Source organism: Oncorhynchus kisutch, unplaced genomic scaffold (assembly GCF_002021735.2).
Source record: "Oncorhynchus kisutch isolate 150728-3 unplaced genomic scaffold, Okis_V2 scaffold624, whole genome shotgun sequence".
Taxonomy (NCBI): Eukaryota; Metazoa; Chordata; class Actinopteri; order Salmoniformes; family Salmonidae; genus Oncorhynchus; species Oncorhynchus kisutch.
In genome coordinates this window covers 1-19,033 of record NW_022262569.1, presented here as the reverse complement: position 1 = coordinate 19,033, position 19,033 = coordinate 1, and the positions used below count along the sequence as shown (strand labels likewise).

Below are 19,033 nucleotides of genomic sequence, written 5' to 3'. Positions count from 1 at the left end.
CTCTAGTGCCTTGCGGTCGGAGGCCGAGCAGTTGCCATACGAGGTAGTGATGCAAGCAGTGCTCTAGATGGTGCAGCTGTATAACCTTTAACCTTTAGAACCTTTTGAGGATCTGAGGATCTTTTCAGTCTCCTGAGGAATAGGTTTTGTCGTGCCCTCTTCATGACTGTCTTGGTGTGCTTGGACCATGTTAGTTTGTTGGTGATGTGGACACCAAGGAACTTGAAGCTCTCAACCTGCTCCACTGCAGCCCCGTCGATGAGAATGGGGGTGTGCTCGGTCCTCTTTTTCCTGTAGTCCACAATCATCTCTTCAAAGCTATCTATCTAATATAACTCAGATCGGTTTCTTTAATGGAAGCTTCTCACAAACACACACAAACATTCATGTACAAATGACAAACCTTAACATTTGTGTTTGTATGTGTGTTGGGTGTGTGTGTTTGTATATGTGTGTGTTTGTATTTGTGTGTATATGTGTGTGCGTGTGTCAATGTATATGTGTGTGTGTGTGTACGCATATGTTTGTACGTGTGTGTACGTGTGTGTGTATATGTGTGTTTGTATATGTGTGTGTGTATGTATGTATGTATGTATGTGTGTGTGTGTGTGTGTGTGTGTGTGTGTATATGTGTGTGTGTGTATGTGTGTGTGTGTGTGTGTATATGTGTGTGTGTGTGTGTGTATGTGTATATGTGTGTGTGTGTGTGTGTGTGTGTGTGTGTGTGTGTGTGTGTGTGTGTGTGTGTGTGTGTGTGTGTGTGTGTGTGTGTGTATGTATGTATGTATGTATGTATGTGTGTGTGTGTGTGTGTGTGTGTGTGTGTGTGTGTGTGTGTGTGTGTGTATGTGTGTGTGTGTGTGTGTGTGTGTGTGTGTAGGCCTTTCCGTCCGTCTCTCTCCTCCTTCTCGAGGGTCAGCTCTTCTCTGCGGCCAGTCCAGGAGCTTTCATTGCTAGGCGACCAACTTTTGGCTGATGTCACGCTGGTTGGTGGTAACGACAGTGGAATCTTTGTGTCGTCTGTCCAATCAGAGTCCGGCGCTGAGAAGGCGGGGCTACGGGAGGGCCACCACCTCCTTTTGGTGAGATACACTGTGATGCACACAAACTACTAAGGTACTCCAGGTACCCTAACCCTGAGGTACCCTAACCCTGAGGTACCCTAGGTACCCTAACCCTAAGGTGCCCTAACCCTAAGGTACCCTAGATACTGTAACCCGGAGGTACTCTAACCCTACGCTACCCTAACCCTGAGGAACCCCAACCCTAAGGTACCATAGGTACCTTAGCCCTGAGGTACCCTAACCCTAAGGTACCCTAGGTACCCTAACCCTAAGGTGCCCTAACCCTAAGGTACCCTAGGTGCCCTAACCCTAAGGAACCCTAACCCTAAGGTACCCTAACCCTGAGGAACCCTAACCCTAAGGTACCCTAACCTTAAGGTACCCTAACCCTAAGGTACCCTAACCCTAAGGTACCCTAACCCTGAGGAACCCTAACCCTAAGGTACCCTAACCTTAAGGTACCCTAACCCTAAGGTACCCTAACCCTAAGGTACCCTAACCCTGAGGAACCCTAACCTTGAGGTACCCTAAGGTACACTAACCTTAAGGTACCCTAACCCTAAGGAACCCTAACCCTAAGGTACCCTAACCCTAAGGTACCCTAACCCTGAGGAACCCTAAGGAACCCTAACCCTAAGGTACCCTAACCCTAAGGTACCCTAACCCTGAGGTGCCCTAGGTACCCTAACCCTAAGGAACCCTAACCCTAAGGTACCCTAACCCTAAGGTACCCTAACCCTGAGGAACCCTAACCCTGAGGAACCCTAAGGAACCCTAACCCTAAGGTACCCTAACCCTAAGGTACCCTAACCCTGAGGTGCCCTAGGTACCCTAACCCCAAGGTACCCTAACCTTAAGGTACCCTAACCCTAAGGTACCCTAAGGTACCCTAACCCTAAGGTACCCTAACCCTGAGGAACCCTAACCTTGAGGTACCCTAAGGTACACTAACCTTAAGGTACCCTAACCCTAAGGAACCCTAACCCTAAGGTACCCTAACCCTGAGGTGCCCTAGGTACCCTAACCCCAAGGTACCCTAACCCTAAGGTACCCTAACCCTAAGGTACCCTGAGGTACCCTAACCCTAAGGTATTATAAACACAGATTTTTTTTTTTTAAAGTACAACCATTGAAAATTCCATAATATTGGCATGTTGAATAAAATGACTGGGCTCCGTATAAGGAATTAGTGGACCTACAGCTGTCTTCTTTTTGGCTCTGTTCCCCTTCCCTCTCTGTCATTGGCTGGTTCAGCTGGAGGGCTGTATCCGCGGGGAGAACCAGAGCATCTCGTTGGACACCTGCACCCAGGAGGAAGCCCATTGGACGATGCAACGTTGCTCTGGACCAATCCAACTGCACTACCGTGCCAACTATGATGGTACGTTCTTACACTGTAAACGTACACACACACACAGGCAAACACACCATCCCCTAACACCATTGTAAATCCCCTAACACCATTGTAGTGGAGGTTTTATCTGCATTAGGACTAACCCTAACCCTAACCCTGTACACCTGGAGTAACCCTAACCCTGTACACCTGGAGTAACCCTAACCCTGGACACCTGGACTAACCCTAACCCTGGACACCTGGACTAACCCTGGACACCTAGACTAACCCTAACCCACCTGGACTAACCCTAACCCTAACCCTGGACACCTGGACTAACCCTAAACCTAACCCTGGACACCTGGACTAACCCTAACCCTGGACACCTGGACTAACCCTGGACACCTAGACTAACCCTAACCCACCTGGACTAACCCTAACCCTGGACACCTGGACTAACCCTAAACCTAACCCTGGACACCTGGACTAACCCTGGACACCTAGACTAACCCTAACCCACCTGGACTAACCCTAACCCTGGACACCTGGACTAACCCTAAACCTAACCCTGGACACCTGGACTAACCCTAAACCTAACCCTGGACACCTGGACTAACCCTAACCCACCTGGACTAACCCTAACCCTAACCCTGGACACCTGGACTAACCCTAAACCTAACCCTGGACACCTGGACTAACCCTAAACCTAACCCTGGACACCTGGACTACCCTAACCCACCTGGACTAACCCTAACCCTGGACACCTGGACTAACCCTAAACCTAACCCTGGACACCTGGACTAACCCTAAACCTAACCCTGGACACCTAGACTAACCCTAACCCACCTGGACTAACCCTAACCCTAACCCTGGACACCTGGACTAACCCTAACCCTAACCCTGGACACCTGGACTAACCCTAACCCTGGACACCTGACTAACCCTGGACACCTGGACTACCCTAACCCTAACCCTGGACACCTGGACTAACCCTAAACCTAACCCTGGACACCTGGACTAACCCTAACCCTGTACACCTGGAGTAACCCTAACCCTGGACACCTGGACTAACCCTAACCCTGGACACCTGGACTAACCCTAACCCTGGACACCTGGACTAACCCTGGACACTAGACTAACCCTAACCCACCTGGACTAACCCTAACCCTGGACACCTGGACTAACCCTAACCCTGGACACCTGGACTAACCCTGGACAAACCCTGGACACCTAGACTAACCCTAACCCACCTGGACTAACCCTAACCCTAACCCTGGACACCTGGACTAACCCTAAACCTAACCCTGGACACCTAGACTAACCCTAACCCACCTGGACTAACCCTAACCCTGGACACCTGGACTAACCCTAAACCTAACCCTGGACACCTGGACTAACCCTAACCCACCTGGACTAACCCTAAACCTAACCCTGGACACCTGGACTAACCCTAAACCTAACCCTGGACACCTGGACTAACCCTAACCCACCTGGACTAACCCTAAACCTAACCCTGGACACCTGGACTAACCCTAAACCTAACCCTGGACACCTGGACTAACCCTAACCCTAACCCTGGACACCTGGACTAACCCTAACTCACCTGGACTAACCCTAACCTAACCCTGGACACCTGGACTAACCCTAACTCACCTGGACTAACCCTAACCCTAACCCTGGACACCTAGACTAACCCTAACCCACCTGGACTAACCCTAACCCTAACCCTGGACACCTGGACTAACCCTAACCCTGGACTAACCCTGGACAAACCCTGGACACCTGGACTAACCCTAAACCTAACCCTGGACACCTGGACTAACCCTAACCCTGGACACCTGGACTAACCCTAACCCACCTGGACTAACCCTAAACCTAACCCTGGACACCTGGACTAACCCTAACCCACCTGGACTAACCCTAACCCTAACCCTGGACACCTGGACTAACCCTAACCCTGGACACCTGGACTAACCCTAACCCTGGACACCTGGACTAACCCTAACCCTAACCCTGGACACCTGGACTAACCCTAACCCTAACCCACCTGGACTAACCCTAACCCTGGACACCTGGACTAACCCTAAACCTAACCCTGGACACCTGGACTAACCCTAAACCTAACCCTGGACACCTGGACTAACCCTAAACCTAACCCTAACCCACCTGGACTAACCCTACCCACCTGGGACTAACCCTAAACCCTGGACACCTGGACTAACCCTAACCCTGGACACCTGGACTAACCCTGGACACCTAGACTAACCCTAACCCCACCTGGACTAACCCTAACCCTGGACACCTGGACTAACCCTAACCCTGGACACCTGGACTAACCCTGGACAAACCCTGGACACCTAGACTAACCCTAACCCACCTGGACTAACCCTAACCCTAACCCTGGACACCTGGACTAACCCTAAACCTAACCCTGGACACCTAGACTAACCCTAACCCACCTGGACTAACCCTAACCCTGGACACCTGGACTAACCCTAAACCTAACCCTGGACACCTGGACTAACCCTAACCCACCTGGACTAACCCTAAACCTAACCCTGGGACACCTGGACTAACCCTAAACCTAACCCTGGACACTGGACTAACCCTAACCCACCTGGACTAACCCTAAACCTAACCCTGGACACCTGGACTAACCCTAAACCTAACCCTGGACACCTGGACTAATCCTAACCCTAACCCTGGACACCTGGACTAACCCTAACTCACCTGGACTAACCCTAAACCTAACCCTGGGACACCTGGACTAACCCTAACTCACCTGGACTAACCCTAACCCTAACCCTGGACACCTAGACTAACCCTAACCCACCTGGACTAACCCTAACCCTAACCCTGGACACCTGGACTAACCCTAACCCTGGACACCTGGACTAACCCTAACCCTGGACACCTGGACTAACCCTGGACACCTGGACTAACCCTAAACCTAACCCTGGACACCTGGACTAACCCTAAACCCTGGACACCTGGACTAACCCTAACCCACCTGGACTAACCCTAAACCTAACCCTGGACACCTGGACTAACCCTAACCCACCTGGACTAACCCTAACCCTGACCCTGGACACCTGGACTAACCCTAACCCTGGACACCTGGACTAACCCTAACCCTGGGACACCTGGACTAACCCTGGACACCTGGACTAACCCTAACCCTGGACACCTGGACTAAACCCTAACCCTAACCCTGGACACCTGGACTAACCCTAACCCTGGACACCTGGACTAACCCTAACCCTGACACCTGACTAACCCTAACCCTACCCTGGACACCTGGACTAACCCTAACCCTAACCCACCTGGACTAACCCTAACCCTGGACACCTGGACTAACCCTAAACCTAACCCTGGACACCTGGACTAACCCTAACCCTAACCCTGGACACCTGGACTAACCCTAACCCTGGACACCTGGACTAACCCTGGACAAACCCTGGACACCTGGACTAACCCTAAACCTAACCCTGGACACCTGGACTAACCCTAACCCTGGACACCTGGACACCTGGACTAACCCTAACCCACCTGGACTAACCCTAACCTAACCCTAACCCACCTGGACTAACCCTGGACACCTGGACTAACCCTGGACACCTGGACTAACCCTAACCCACCTGGACTAAACCCTAACCCTGGACACCTGGACTAACCCTAACCCACCTGGACTAACCCTAACCCTAACCCTGGACACCTGGACTAACCCTAACCCACCTGGACTAACCCTAACCCACCTGGACTAACCCTAACCCTGGACACCTGGACTAACCCTAACCCACCTGGACTAACCCTGGACTAACCCTAACCCACCTGGACTAACCCTAACCCACCTGGACTAATCCTAACCCACCTGGACTAACCCTAACCCACCTGGACTAACCCTGGACACCTGGACTAACCCTAACCCACCTGGACTAACCCTAACCCTAACCCTGGACACCTGGAGCTAACCCTAACCCACCTGGACTAACCCTAACCCACCTGGACTAACCCTAACCCACCTGGACTAACCCTGGACACCTGGACTAACCCTAACCCACCTGGACTAACCCTGGACACCTGGACTAACCCTAACCCACCTGGACTAACCTAACCCACCTGGACTAACCCTGGACACCTGGACTAACCCTAACCCACCTGGACTAACCCTAACCCTAACCCTGGACACCTGGACTAACCCTAACCCACCTGGACTAACCCTAACCCACCTGGACTAACCCTAACCCACCTGGACTAACCCTGGACACCTGGACTAACCCTAACCCACCTGGACTAACCCTGGACACCTGGACTAACCCTAACCCACCTGGACTAACCCTAACCCACCTGGACTAACCCTGGACACCTGGACTAACCCTAACCCACCTGGACTAACCCTAACCCTAACCCTGGACACCTGGACTAACCCTAACCCACCTGGACTAACCCTAACCCACCTGGACTAACCCTAACCCACCTGGACTAACCCTAACCCACCTGGACTAACCCTAACCCACCTGGACTAACCCTGGACACCTGGACTAACCCTGGACACCTTACTTTATGCTCAGGCTTCAAATACAGATAAAAACATTGTTTTCTAGCTATCTATCTAATATAACTCAGATCTATTGTGTGTCTGTGTGTGTCTGTCAGGGTACCGGAGGCTGCAGAGGGATCTATCGGAGGGAACGGTGACGTCAGGAGACTCATTCTACATCAGAATCAACCTCAACATCTCTGGCCAATCAGACACCTGCTCCCTGAGCGTGCTTTGTGATGAGGTACCTGCTGACCCTAACCCTGTCATTTAGTAGACACTCTTATCCAGATCGACTTCCAGTTAGTACATTCATCTGAAGATAGCTAAGTGAGACAACCACATATCTCAGTCATAGTAAGTACACTTTTCCTCAATAAGGTAACTATCAGCAAAGTAAGTGCAAGTGTTAGTTATTACCTCATATCAGTCTCATTCTGAAAGTCATTGACTTCATAAATCCTAGTCTAAATGATGATTCAGTGATACACAAATTGGCTTAATTGAACCACTTTTTTGGTAACTACTTGATTCCATATGTCAATAGTCCTGTAGTCAATTCACTATTATTCTACAATGTAGAAAATAGTAAAAATAAAGAGAAACCCTTGAATGAGTAGCTGTTCTAAACCTGTTGACCGGTAGTGTACAATATACAATATATACATGATATAATCTACAATATGTGCTTTGTGACGAGGTACATCAATCTACAATATGTAATGAGGTACCTGTTATTATCGTGTTGCTGTTGTTAGGGTTGATTGATTGCTTGGTTGTTTGGTTAATTTATTGTTTGAGTAATTGGTTGGATGAGGTTTGATTATTTTATTGAATTCATGATTGATTGATTGGTTGTTCGGTTGATTGAGTGATTTATTGGTTGATTGATTGATTAACATATTTATTTGATTGGTTGATTGATTGATTAAGGTGGTCCATGTCCTGGACACGATGCACCAGGGGAAGTGGGAGTGGCTTTGCTCCCGGGTCGAAGCCTACTCTGGAACCGACCTATCGGAAAAAGGCACCATCCCCTCTTACTCACGGTAAATACAGACTGCTATGGACTACTACACACTACTACAAACTACAGAGTACTACAGACTACTACAGACTACTACATACTACTACAGATCACTACATACTACTACAGACTACTACAGAGTACTACATACTACTACACACTACTACAGACTACTACACACTACTACAGAGTACTACAGACTACTACAGAGTACTACAGACTACTACAGACTATTACATATTACTACACAGTACTACAGAATACCAGATGAATACTTTCAAATACTGATCCAGAATCTTGATGTAACATCAGACTACTACATTTCACCACAGACCTGTATGTGTGTGATCTACAGGGCCCAGCAGTTGCTCCTGGAAAAGATGCAGAAGCTCGATACAACCTCAGATTAGCAACCACTATAGATCACCACTGACCTGTGTGTGTGTGTGTGTCTGTGTGTGTGTGTGTTCGCACACGCACACGTGTATGATCTACAGGGCCCAGCAGCTTCTCCTGGTAAAGATGCAGAAGCTGGTGTGTCGAGGAGGAAGAGAGGAGAATGACAGCCTGCGCAACTTCAAGGTATTAACTAGCCCCTAATTAGCTAGCCAGCTACCCCCTAACTGACTAGCAGCCTGCATAACCTCATGGTAATAACTAGCCCCTGACTAACTAGCCAACTTACCCCTAACTAACTAGCAGCCTACATAACCTCACGGTACTAACTAGCCCCTAACTAACTAGCCAACTTACCCCTAACTAATTAGCAGCCTACATAACCTCATGGTACTAACTAACCCCTAACTAACTAGCCAACTTACCCCTAACTAATTAGCAGCCTGCATAACCTTAGGGCACTAACAAGCCCCTAACTAACTAGCCAGCTAACCCCTAACTGACTAGCAGCCTGCATAACCTCAGGGTAATAACTAGCTCGTAACTAACTAGCAGCCTGCATAACCTCAGGGTACTAACCAGCTCATAACTAACTAGCAGCCTGCATAACCTCAGGGTACTAACTAGCCCCTAACTATCTAGCCTCTAACTATCTAGCCTCTAACTATCTAGCCCCTAACTAACTAGCCACTAAGTAACTAGCAGCCTGCATAACATCAGGGTAATAACTAGCCCGTAACTAACTAGCCCATAACCAACTAGTCCATAACTAACTAGCCCCTAAATAACTACTCCCTAACTTATTAGCAGTCTGCTTAACCTCAGGGTATAACTATCCCCTAACTAACTAGCCCCTAACTAACTAGCAGCCTGCATAACCTCAGGGTACTAACTAGCCCCTAGCTAATTAACTCCTAACTAACTAACTCCTATCTAACTAGCCCCTAACTAATTTGCCTCTACCTAAAGTAGTAGTTAGGGGCTAACTTCAGGGTACTAATTAGCCCCTAACTAACTAGCATCTAACTAACTAGCCCCTAACTAACTTGTCTCTAACTAACTAGCCCCTAACTAACTAGCATCTAACTAACTAGCCCCTAACTAACTTGTATCTAACTAACTAGCCCCTAACTAACTAGCCATTAAGTAACTGCCCTCTACCTAACTAGCCCCAAACTAACTACTCCCTAACTTATTAGCAGCCTGCATAACCTCAGGGTATAACTAACCCCTAACTAACTAGCCCCTAACTAACTAGCAGCCTGCTTGACCTCAGGGTACTAACTAGCCCCTAACTAACTAGCCTCAAACTAACTAGCCTCCAACCTACTAGCCCCTAACTAACTAGCAGCCTGCATAACCTCAGGGTACTAACTACCCCTAACTAATTATCCTCTAACTAACTTTCATCTAACTAACTAGCCCCTAAATAACTAGCCTCTACCTAACTAGCCCCTTACTAACTAGCCTCCAACTAACTAGGCCCTAACCCATTATCCCCTAACAAACAAACAAACCAACCAACTAGCTAACCAACTAACTAGTCCCCAACTAACTAACCAACTAACTAACCTAGCTTCTATCTAACAAACTGGCTGAACAACTGACTGACTAACGTAACTGACTGACTAACTAAGGCCTAGATTCAATACGGACCATTACAGATCCACGTTATAGTGTGCTTGAAATTTAACCTTAAAAGCATCAACATATTTCAACCGCTAAAAGCCCCAACAGGGGTAATTTTTGAGCACTAAATCACCAACTGGGGCCATTTTTTTACCCCTAAAGCCCCAACAAGGGTTATTTTCGAGTCCAAATTGGAAATGTCAAAATGACACTTTCTGTCACATAGTTACACTTTTTCTTTTATTAGCCTTTATTAGCTGTAAATGGTTTAAATTCCTCCAAAATAATCATATATTTAAACAATTTCACAGATTTATACTCACGTTTGATATACAAAAATATATGTTTTTCATGCTTTGAACAGTTATTTTCATCTATTTCATCCATAGCAACTTGTTTCTGTTATTCATTCAAGGTGTTGTGTTTCTGTGATTCTGAGAAATTGGCGATTGAGCTAATATGACGTACCCGTACAACCTAAAATAGCCACCGATATGGGCGTTATAGGTGATACGGACACCATTGTTGTGGATGGCATACCAGAGTCTCCACATGAGGAGAAAGTGAGAAGAATTATCACTGAAAAGCTCCAGATGGGTCATAGAAAGACTGAGTTGGAGTGTAGGTCTGGAAAACCTGTAATGAGCCCAGGTGACAGACCCAGGCCGTTAGGGGTCAAGTTCCCAAGGTTCAAGGACAAGATATCTGTTCTGGAGAGAGACAAGAATTTGAGAGGAACCAACATCTTCTCCAAAGAGGACTTCTCTGAAACTGTGCGCCAGAGGAGGAAATAACTTATTGGCCGAGTCAGTGGCTTCAGATCAACATCATATATTACCATTCGGCCGTCAGATTGGCCCCCAACGCTCCTTATAGGACACATCACTCTACAGTCCTCTGTAAACTGGTCATCTCTGTATACCCGTCGCAAGACCCACTGGTTGATGCTTATTTATAAAACCCTCTTGGGCCTCACTCCCCCATATCTGGTAGCCTAGTGGTTAGAGCGTTGGACTAGTAACCGGAAGGTTGCAAGTTCAACACCCCCGAGCTGACAAGGTACAAATCTGTCGTTCTGCCCCTGAACAGGCAGTTAACCCACTGTTCCTAGATCGTCAATGAAAATAAGAATTTGTTCTTAACTGAATTGCCTAGTTAAATAAAGGTAAAATAAAAATAAATTTAAAGAATCTACTGCAGCCCTCATCCTCCACATACAACACCCGTTCTGCCAGTCACATTCTGTTAAAGGTCCCCAAAGCACACACATCCCTGGGTCACTCCTCTTTTCAGTTTGCTGCAGCTAGCGACTGGAACGAGCTGCAACAAACACTCAAACTGGACAGTTTTATCTCCATCTCTTCATTCAAAGACTCAATCATGGACACTCTTACTGACAGTTGTGGCTGCTTTGTGTGATGTATTGTTGTCTCTACCTTCTTGCCCTTTGTGCTGTTGTCTGTGACCAATAATGTTTGTACCATGTTTTGTGCTGCTACCATGTTGTGTTGCTACCATGTTGTGAACATGTTGTGTTGCTACCATGATGTGTTGTCATGTGATGCTGCCTTGCTATGTTGTTGTCTTAGGATTCTCTTTATGTAGTGTTGTGTCCTATATTTATATTGTATTTATTTTTTATAAAAATGTGTTCTTAAACAATGGGGATCCATAATAAACCCCAGGAAGAGTAGCTGCTGTCTTGGCAGGAACTAGTGGAGATCCATAATAAACCCCAGGAAGAGTAGCTGCTGCCTTGACAGGAACTAGTGGAGATCCATAATAAACCCCAGGAAGAGTAGCTGCTGCCTTGACAGGAACTAAAGGGGATCCATAATAAACCCCAGGAAGAGTAGCTGCTGCCTTGGCAGGAACTAAAGGGGATCCATAATAAACCCCAGGAAGAGTAGCTGCTGCCTTGACAGGAACTAAAGGGGATCCATAATAAACCCCAGGAAGAGTAGCTGCTGCCTTGGCAGGAACTAATGGGGATTTATAATAAACCAATGAACAAAGCCATCAGACATGTAGCTATGGGCTATCAACTCAGTTCCAAATTCTTCTGAAAGATGAACCGTTCAACTTGGCATAGAGACATTGACTGGATGTATTTAAATTGTTGTTATTTAAAAAAAAATGTGGCTGTGTCATGCCCTGAGAATCACCAGCAGCAAGAGCGACAATGATATATACAGAGACAAGAGTTGGCCAGAGAATTGAACCCTGTGGCACCCCCATAGAGACTGGTAGAGGTCCGGACAACAGGCCCTCCAATTTGACACACTGAACTCTATCTGAGAAGTAGTTAGTGAAGTAGTCATTTGAGAAACCAAGGCTATTGAGTCTTGCAGATAAGAATGCGGTGATTGACCGAGTTGAAAGCCTTGGCCAGGTCGATGAAGACGGCTGCACAATATTGTCTTTAATTGATGGTGGTTGTGATGTCGTTTAGGACCTTGAGCGTGGCTGAGGTGCACCCATGACCAGCTCGGAAACCAGATTGCATAGTGGAGAAGGTATGGTGGGATTCGAAATGGTCGGTGATCTGTTTATTAACTTGGCTTTCGAAGATTTTAGAAAGGCAGGGTAGGATGGATATAGGTCTGTAACAGTTTGGGTCTAAGGTGTCTCCCCCTTTGAAGAGGGGGATGACCGCGTCAGCTTTCCAATCTTTGGGGATCTCAGACGATACGAATTTTGAGGATAATTTTAGAAAGAGATTGTCCAGATTGTCTAGCCCAGCTGATTTATAGGGATCCAGAATTTGCAGCTCTTTCAGAACATCAGCTGTTTGGAATTGAGTGAAAGAGAAGCGGGGGGGCGGGGGGAGCATGGCCAGCCGTAGAAAAATGCTTATTGAAATGCTCGATTATGGTGGATTTGTTGCTAGTGACAGTGTTTCCTATCCTCAGTGCAGTGTGCAGCTTGGAGGAGGTGCTCTTATTCTCCATGCACTCTACAGTGTTTCCTATCCTCAGTGCAGTGGGCAGCTTGGAGGAGGTGCTCTTATTCTCCATGCACTCTACAGTGTTTCCTATCCTCAGTGCAGTGTGCAGCTTGGAGGAGGTGCTCTTATTCTCCATGCACTCTACAGTGTTTCCTATCCTCAGTGCAGTGTGCAGCTTGGAGGAGGTGCTCTTATTCTCCATGCACTCTACAGTGTTTCCTATCCTCAGTGCAGTGTGCAGCTTGGAGGAGGTGCTCTTATTCTCCATGCACTCTACAGTGTTTCCTATCCTCAGTGCAGTGTGCAGCTTGGAGGAGGTGCTCTTATTCTCCATGCACTCTACAGTGTTTCCTATCCTCAGTGCAGTGTGCAGCTTGGAGGAGGTGCTCTTATTCTCCATGCACTCTATAGTGTTTCCTATCCTCAGTGCAGTGTGCAGCTTGGAGGAGGTGCTCTTATTCTCCATGCACTCTACAGTGTCCATCAACCCTTTAATAACCGTGAGCTAACTACATGTAAACACCTTGAACTGTCTTGATTTGCTGTTGATAACATGTTGTTGTTGTTGTTGTTTATGTTGTGTAGAACAGCTTACAGCCTGAAGAGTCCAGCCTGTCCTCAGACCCCAAATCCAGCCCTCGCATGTCCAGAGCTAGCGTCTTCATCACACAGATACTACAGGTAACACACACACACACCTTCACACACACACACACACACACACAACCCATCTCCTCAGTAAAGTGCAATGTGTGTGTGTGGTGTGTGTGTGTGTGTAGTTTGTCAGCAGGGTGGATAATAAGTATAAGCGTATGAACAGCAGTGAGCGTGTTCGCATTGTGAGCTCAGGAAACCCAACGCTGCCCAGACCAGGCTTCGAAACCCTGAGACAGGATGGTAAGCCTTGCACCCTACACCCTACACACTATACAATACAGGAAACCCAATGCTGCCCAGACCAGGCTTCGAAAACCTGAGACAGGATGGTAAGCCCTGCACCCTACACCCTAAACACTACAGGAAACCCAATGCTGCCCAGAACAGGCTTCAAACCCCTGAGACAGGATGGTAAGCCCTGCACCCTGCACCCTACACCCCTAAACACTACAGGAAACCCAACGCTGCCCCAGACGCAGGCTTCAAAACCCTGAGTCAGGATTCACAACTACATCCTACCATAAACCTACATCCTACCATAAACCTACATCCTACCATAAACCTACATCCTACCATAAACCTACATCCTACCATAAACCATGTACACTACTACCTATACGCCCTGTTTCTCTCTCTATATACACACACACCTATACACTACACCTGTTTCTCTCTCTATATACACACACCTATACACTACACCTGTTTCTCTCTCTATATAACACACACACCTATACACTACACCTGTTTCTCTCTCTATATATACACACACCTATACACTACACCTGTTTCTCTCTCTATATACACACACACCTATACACTACACCTGTTTCTCTCTCTATATACACACACACCTATACACTACACCTGTTTCTCTCTCTATACATACACACCTATACACTACATCTGTTTATCTCTCATATATACACACCTATACACTACACCTGTTTTCTCTCTCTATATATACACACACCTATACACTACATCTGTTTATCTCTCATATATACACACCTATACACTACATCTGTTTCTCTCTCTATATACACACACCTATACACTACATCTGTTTCTCTCTCTATATATACTCACACCACCTATACACTACACCTGTTTCTCTCTCTATATACACACCTATACACGACAACCTGTTTCTCTCTCTATATACACACACACCTATACACTACACCTGTTTCTCTCTCTATATACAACACACACCTATACACTATACAACCTGTTTCTCTCTCTATATACACACACACCTATACACTACACCTGTTTCTCTCTCTCTATTAATACACAACACCTATAACACGACACTACACCTGTTTCTCTCTTCTATATACACCACAACACCTATACACTACCACCTTGTTTCTCTCTCTCATAATACACACACACCTATACACTACACCCGGTTTCTCTCTCTATATTACACACACCTATACACTACACCTGTTTCTCTCTATATATACACACCTATACACTACACCTGTTTCTCTCTCTATATATACACACACCTATACACTACATCTGTTTATCTCTCATATATACACACCTATACACTACATCTGTTTCTCTCTCTATATACACACACACCTATACACTACACCTGTTTCTCTCTCTATATATACACACACCTATACACTACACCTGTTTCTCTCTCTATATACACACACCTATACACTACACCTGTTTCTCTCTCTATATACACACACACCTATACACTACACCTGTTTCTCTCTATATACACACACACCTATACACTACACCTGTTTCTCTCTCTATATATACACACACCTATACACTACACCTGTTTCTCTCTCTATACACACACCTATACACTACACCTGTTTCTCTCTCTATATACACACACACCTATACACTACACCTGTTTCTCTCTCTATATACACACACCTATACACTACATCTGTTTATCTCTCTATATACACACACACCTATACACTACACCTGTTTCTCTCTCTATATATACACACACCTATACACTACATCTGTTTCTCTCTCTATATACACACACACCTATACACTACACCTGTTTCTCTCTCTATATATACACACACCTATACACTACACCTGTTTCTCCTCTCTATATATACACACACCTATACACTACATCTGTTTCTCTCTCTATTATACACACACCTATACACTACATCTGTTTCTCTCTCTATATACACACACACCTATACACTACACCTGTTTCTCTCTCTATATATACACACACCTATACACTACACCTGTTTCTCTCTCTATATATACACACACCTATACACTACACCTGTTTCTCTCTCATATATATATACACACACCTATACACTACACCTGTTTCTCTCTCTATATACACACACACCTATACACTACACCTGTTTCTCTCTCATATATATAACACACCTATACACTACACCTGTTTCTCTCAATATATACACACACACCTATACACTACACCTGTTTCTCTCTCTATATACACACACACCTATACACTACACCTGTTTCTCTCTCTATATATACACACACCTATACACTACACCTGTTTCTCTCTCTATATATACCACACACTATACACTACCTGTTTCTCTCTCTATATACACACACCTATACACTACACCTGTTTCTCTCTCTATATATACACACACACCTATACACTACACCTGTTTCTCTCTATATATACACACACACCTATACACTACACCTGTTTCTCTCTATATATACACACACACCTATACACTACACCTGTTTCTCTCTCATATATATATACACACACCTATACACTACACCTGTTTCTCTCTCTATATATACACACACCTATACACTACACCTGTTTTCTCTCTCTATATAACACACACATACACTACACCTGTTTCTCTCTCTATATACACACACACCTATACACTACACCTGTTTCTCTCTCTATAATACACACACCCTATACACTACACCTGTTATCTCTCATATATACACACACCACCTATACACTACACCTGTTTCTCTCTCTATATACACACACACCTATACACTACACCTGTTTCTCTCTATATAACACACACACCTATACACTACACCTGTTTCTCTCTCTATATAACACACACCTATACACTACACCTGTCTCTCTCTCTATATATACACACCCTATACACACACTGTTTCTCTCTATATACACACACACCTATACACTACACCTGTTTCTCTCTCATATATATATACACACCTATACACTACACCTGTTCTCTCTCTATATATACACCACACCTATACACTACACCTGTTTCTCTCTCTATATACACACACCTATACACTACACCTGTTTCTCTCTCTATATACACACACACCTATACACTACACCTGTTTCTCTCTCTATATACCACACACCTATACACTACATCTGTTTCTCTCTCTATATACACACACACACCTATACACTACACCTGTTTCTCTCTCTATATATACACACACCTATACACTACACCTGTTTCTCTCTCTATATATACACACACCTATACACTACACCTGTTTCTCTCTCTATATACACACACACCTATACACTACATCTGTTTCTCTCTATATATACACAACCTATACACTACACCTGTTTCTCCTCTCTATATACACACAATACACTACACCTGTTTCTCTCTCTATATACACACCTATACACTACACCTGTTCTCTCTCTATATACACACACACCTATACACTACACCTGTTTCTCTCTATATATACACACACACCCTATAAACTACACCTGTTTCTCTCTCTATATACACACAACACCTATACACTACACCTGTTTCTCTCTCTATATACACACACACCTATACACTACACTGTTCTCTCTATATATACACACCTATACACTACACCTGGTTCTCTCTCTCTACACACACACCTATACACTACATCTGTCTCTCTCATATATATACACACACCTATACACTACACTGTTTCTCTCTCTATATATACACACACCTATACACTACACCTGTTTATCTCTCATATATATATATACACACCTATACACTACACCTGTTTCTCTCTCTATATATACACACACCTATACACTACACCTGTTTTTCTCTCTATATCACACACCTATACACTACACCTGTTTCTCTCTCTATATATACACACAACTATACACTACACCTGTTTCTCTCTCTATATATACACACACACATAAACTACACCTGTTTCTCTCTCTATATACACACACACACACACCTATACACTACACCTGTTTCTCTCTCTATATACACACACACACCCCTATACACTACACCTGTTTATCTCTCATATATACACACCACCTATACACTACACCTGTTTCTCTCTCTTCTCTACACACACACCTATACACTACACCTGTTTCTCTCTCTCTACACACACACCTATACACTAAACCTGTTTCTCTCTCTATATACACACACACCTATACACTACACCTGTTTCTCTCTCTATATATACACACACACCTATTTCTCTCTCTCTCTATATACACACACCATAACTACAACTTTTTCTCTCCTCTATATAACACACACACACCTATACACTACACTGTTTCTCTCTCTATATACACACACACACCTATACACTACACCTGTTTCTCTCTCTATATACACACACACCTATACACTAACCTGTTTCTCTCTCTATATATACACAACTATACACTACACCTGTTTCTCTCTCTATATACACACACACCTATACACTACACCTGTTTCTCTCTCTATATACACACACACCTATACACTACACCTGTTTCTCTCTCTCTATATACACACACACCTATACACTACACCTGTTTCTCTCTCTATATACACACACACATATACACTACACCTGTTTCTCTCTCTATATATACACACACACCTATTTCTCTCTCTCTCTATATACTCACACACCTATACACTACACCTGTTTCTCTCTCTATATATACACAACACCTATACACTACACTGTTTCTCTCAATAATACACACACACCTATACACTACACTGTTTCTCTCTTATATACACACACACCTATACACTACACCTGTTTCTCTCTCTATATATACACACACCTATACACTACACCTGTTTATCTCTCATATATATATACACACACCTATACACTACATCTGTTTATCTCTCATATATACACACACTATACAATACACCTGTTTCTCCTCTTATATATACACACACACCTATACACTACAACTGTTTCTCTCTATTATACACAACACACCTATACACTACACCTGTTTCTCTCTATATATCACACACACCTATACACTACACCTGTTTATCTCTCATAGATATATACACACACCTAGACACTAACCTGTTTCTCTCTCTATATACACACACACCTATACACTACCCTGTTTCTCTCTCTATATACACACACACCTATACACTACACCTGGTTTCTCTCTCTA

The 19,033-nt window shown here is 45.0% G+C and overlaps 1 protein-coding gene across 1 annotated transcript; it reads left to right on the top strand.

The window, feature by feature from the left end:
• The first annotated feature begins 860 nt into the window (after positions 1–860).
• On the top strand, positions 861–14,027 carry LOC116360845 (caspase recruitment domain-containing protein 11-like). The gene is made up of 7 exons (XM_031815783.1): positions 861–1,082; positions 2,319–2,445; positions 7,054–7,181; positions 7,871–7,986; positions 8,462–8,546; positions 13,522–13,617; positions 13,716–14,027. The coding sequence occupies exons 2-7, from the start codon at positions 2,394–2,396 to the stop codon at positions 13,911–13,913; spliced, it is 675 nt and encodes a 224-aa protein (XP_031671643.1). The 5' UTR covers positions 861–1,082; positions 2,319–2,393; the 3' UTR covers positions 13,914–14,027.
• The last annotated feature ends 5,006 nt before the right edge of the window (positions 14,028–19,033 follow it).

Coding starts and splice junctions, on each gene's coding strand:
- LOC116360845 (XM_031815783.1), top strand. CDS start 2,394: ATGCAACGTTGCTCTGGACCAATCCAACTGCACTACCGTGCCAACTAT. Junction 2,446..7,053: donor CTACCGTGCCAACTATGATG/GTACGTTCTTAC, acceptor TGTGTCTGTCAG/GGTACCGGAGGCTGCAGAGG. Junction 7,987..8,461: donor ACCATCCCCTCTTACTCACG/GTAAATACAGAC, acceptor TATGATCTACAG/GGCCCAGCAGCTTCTCCTGG.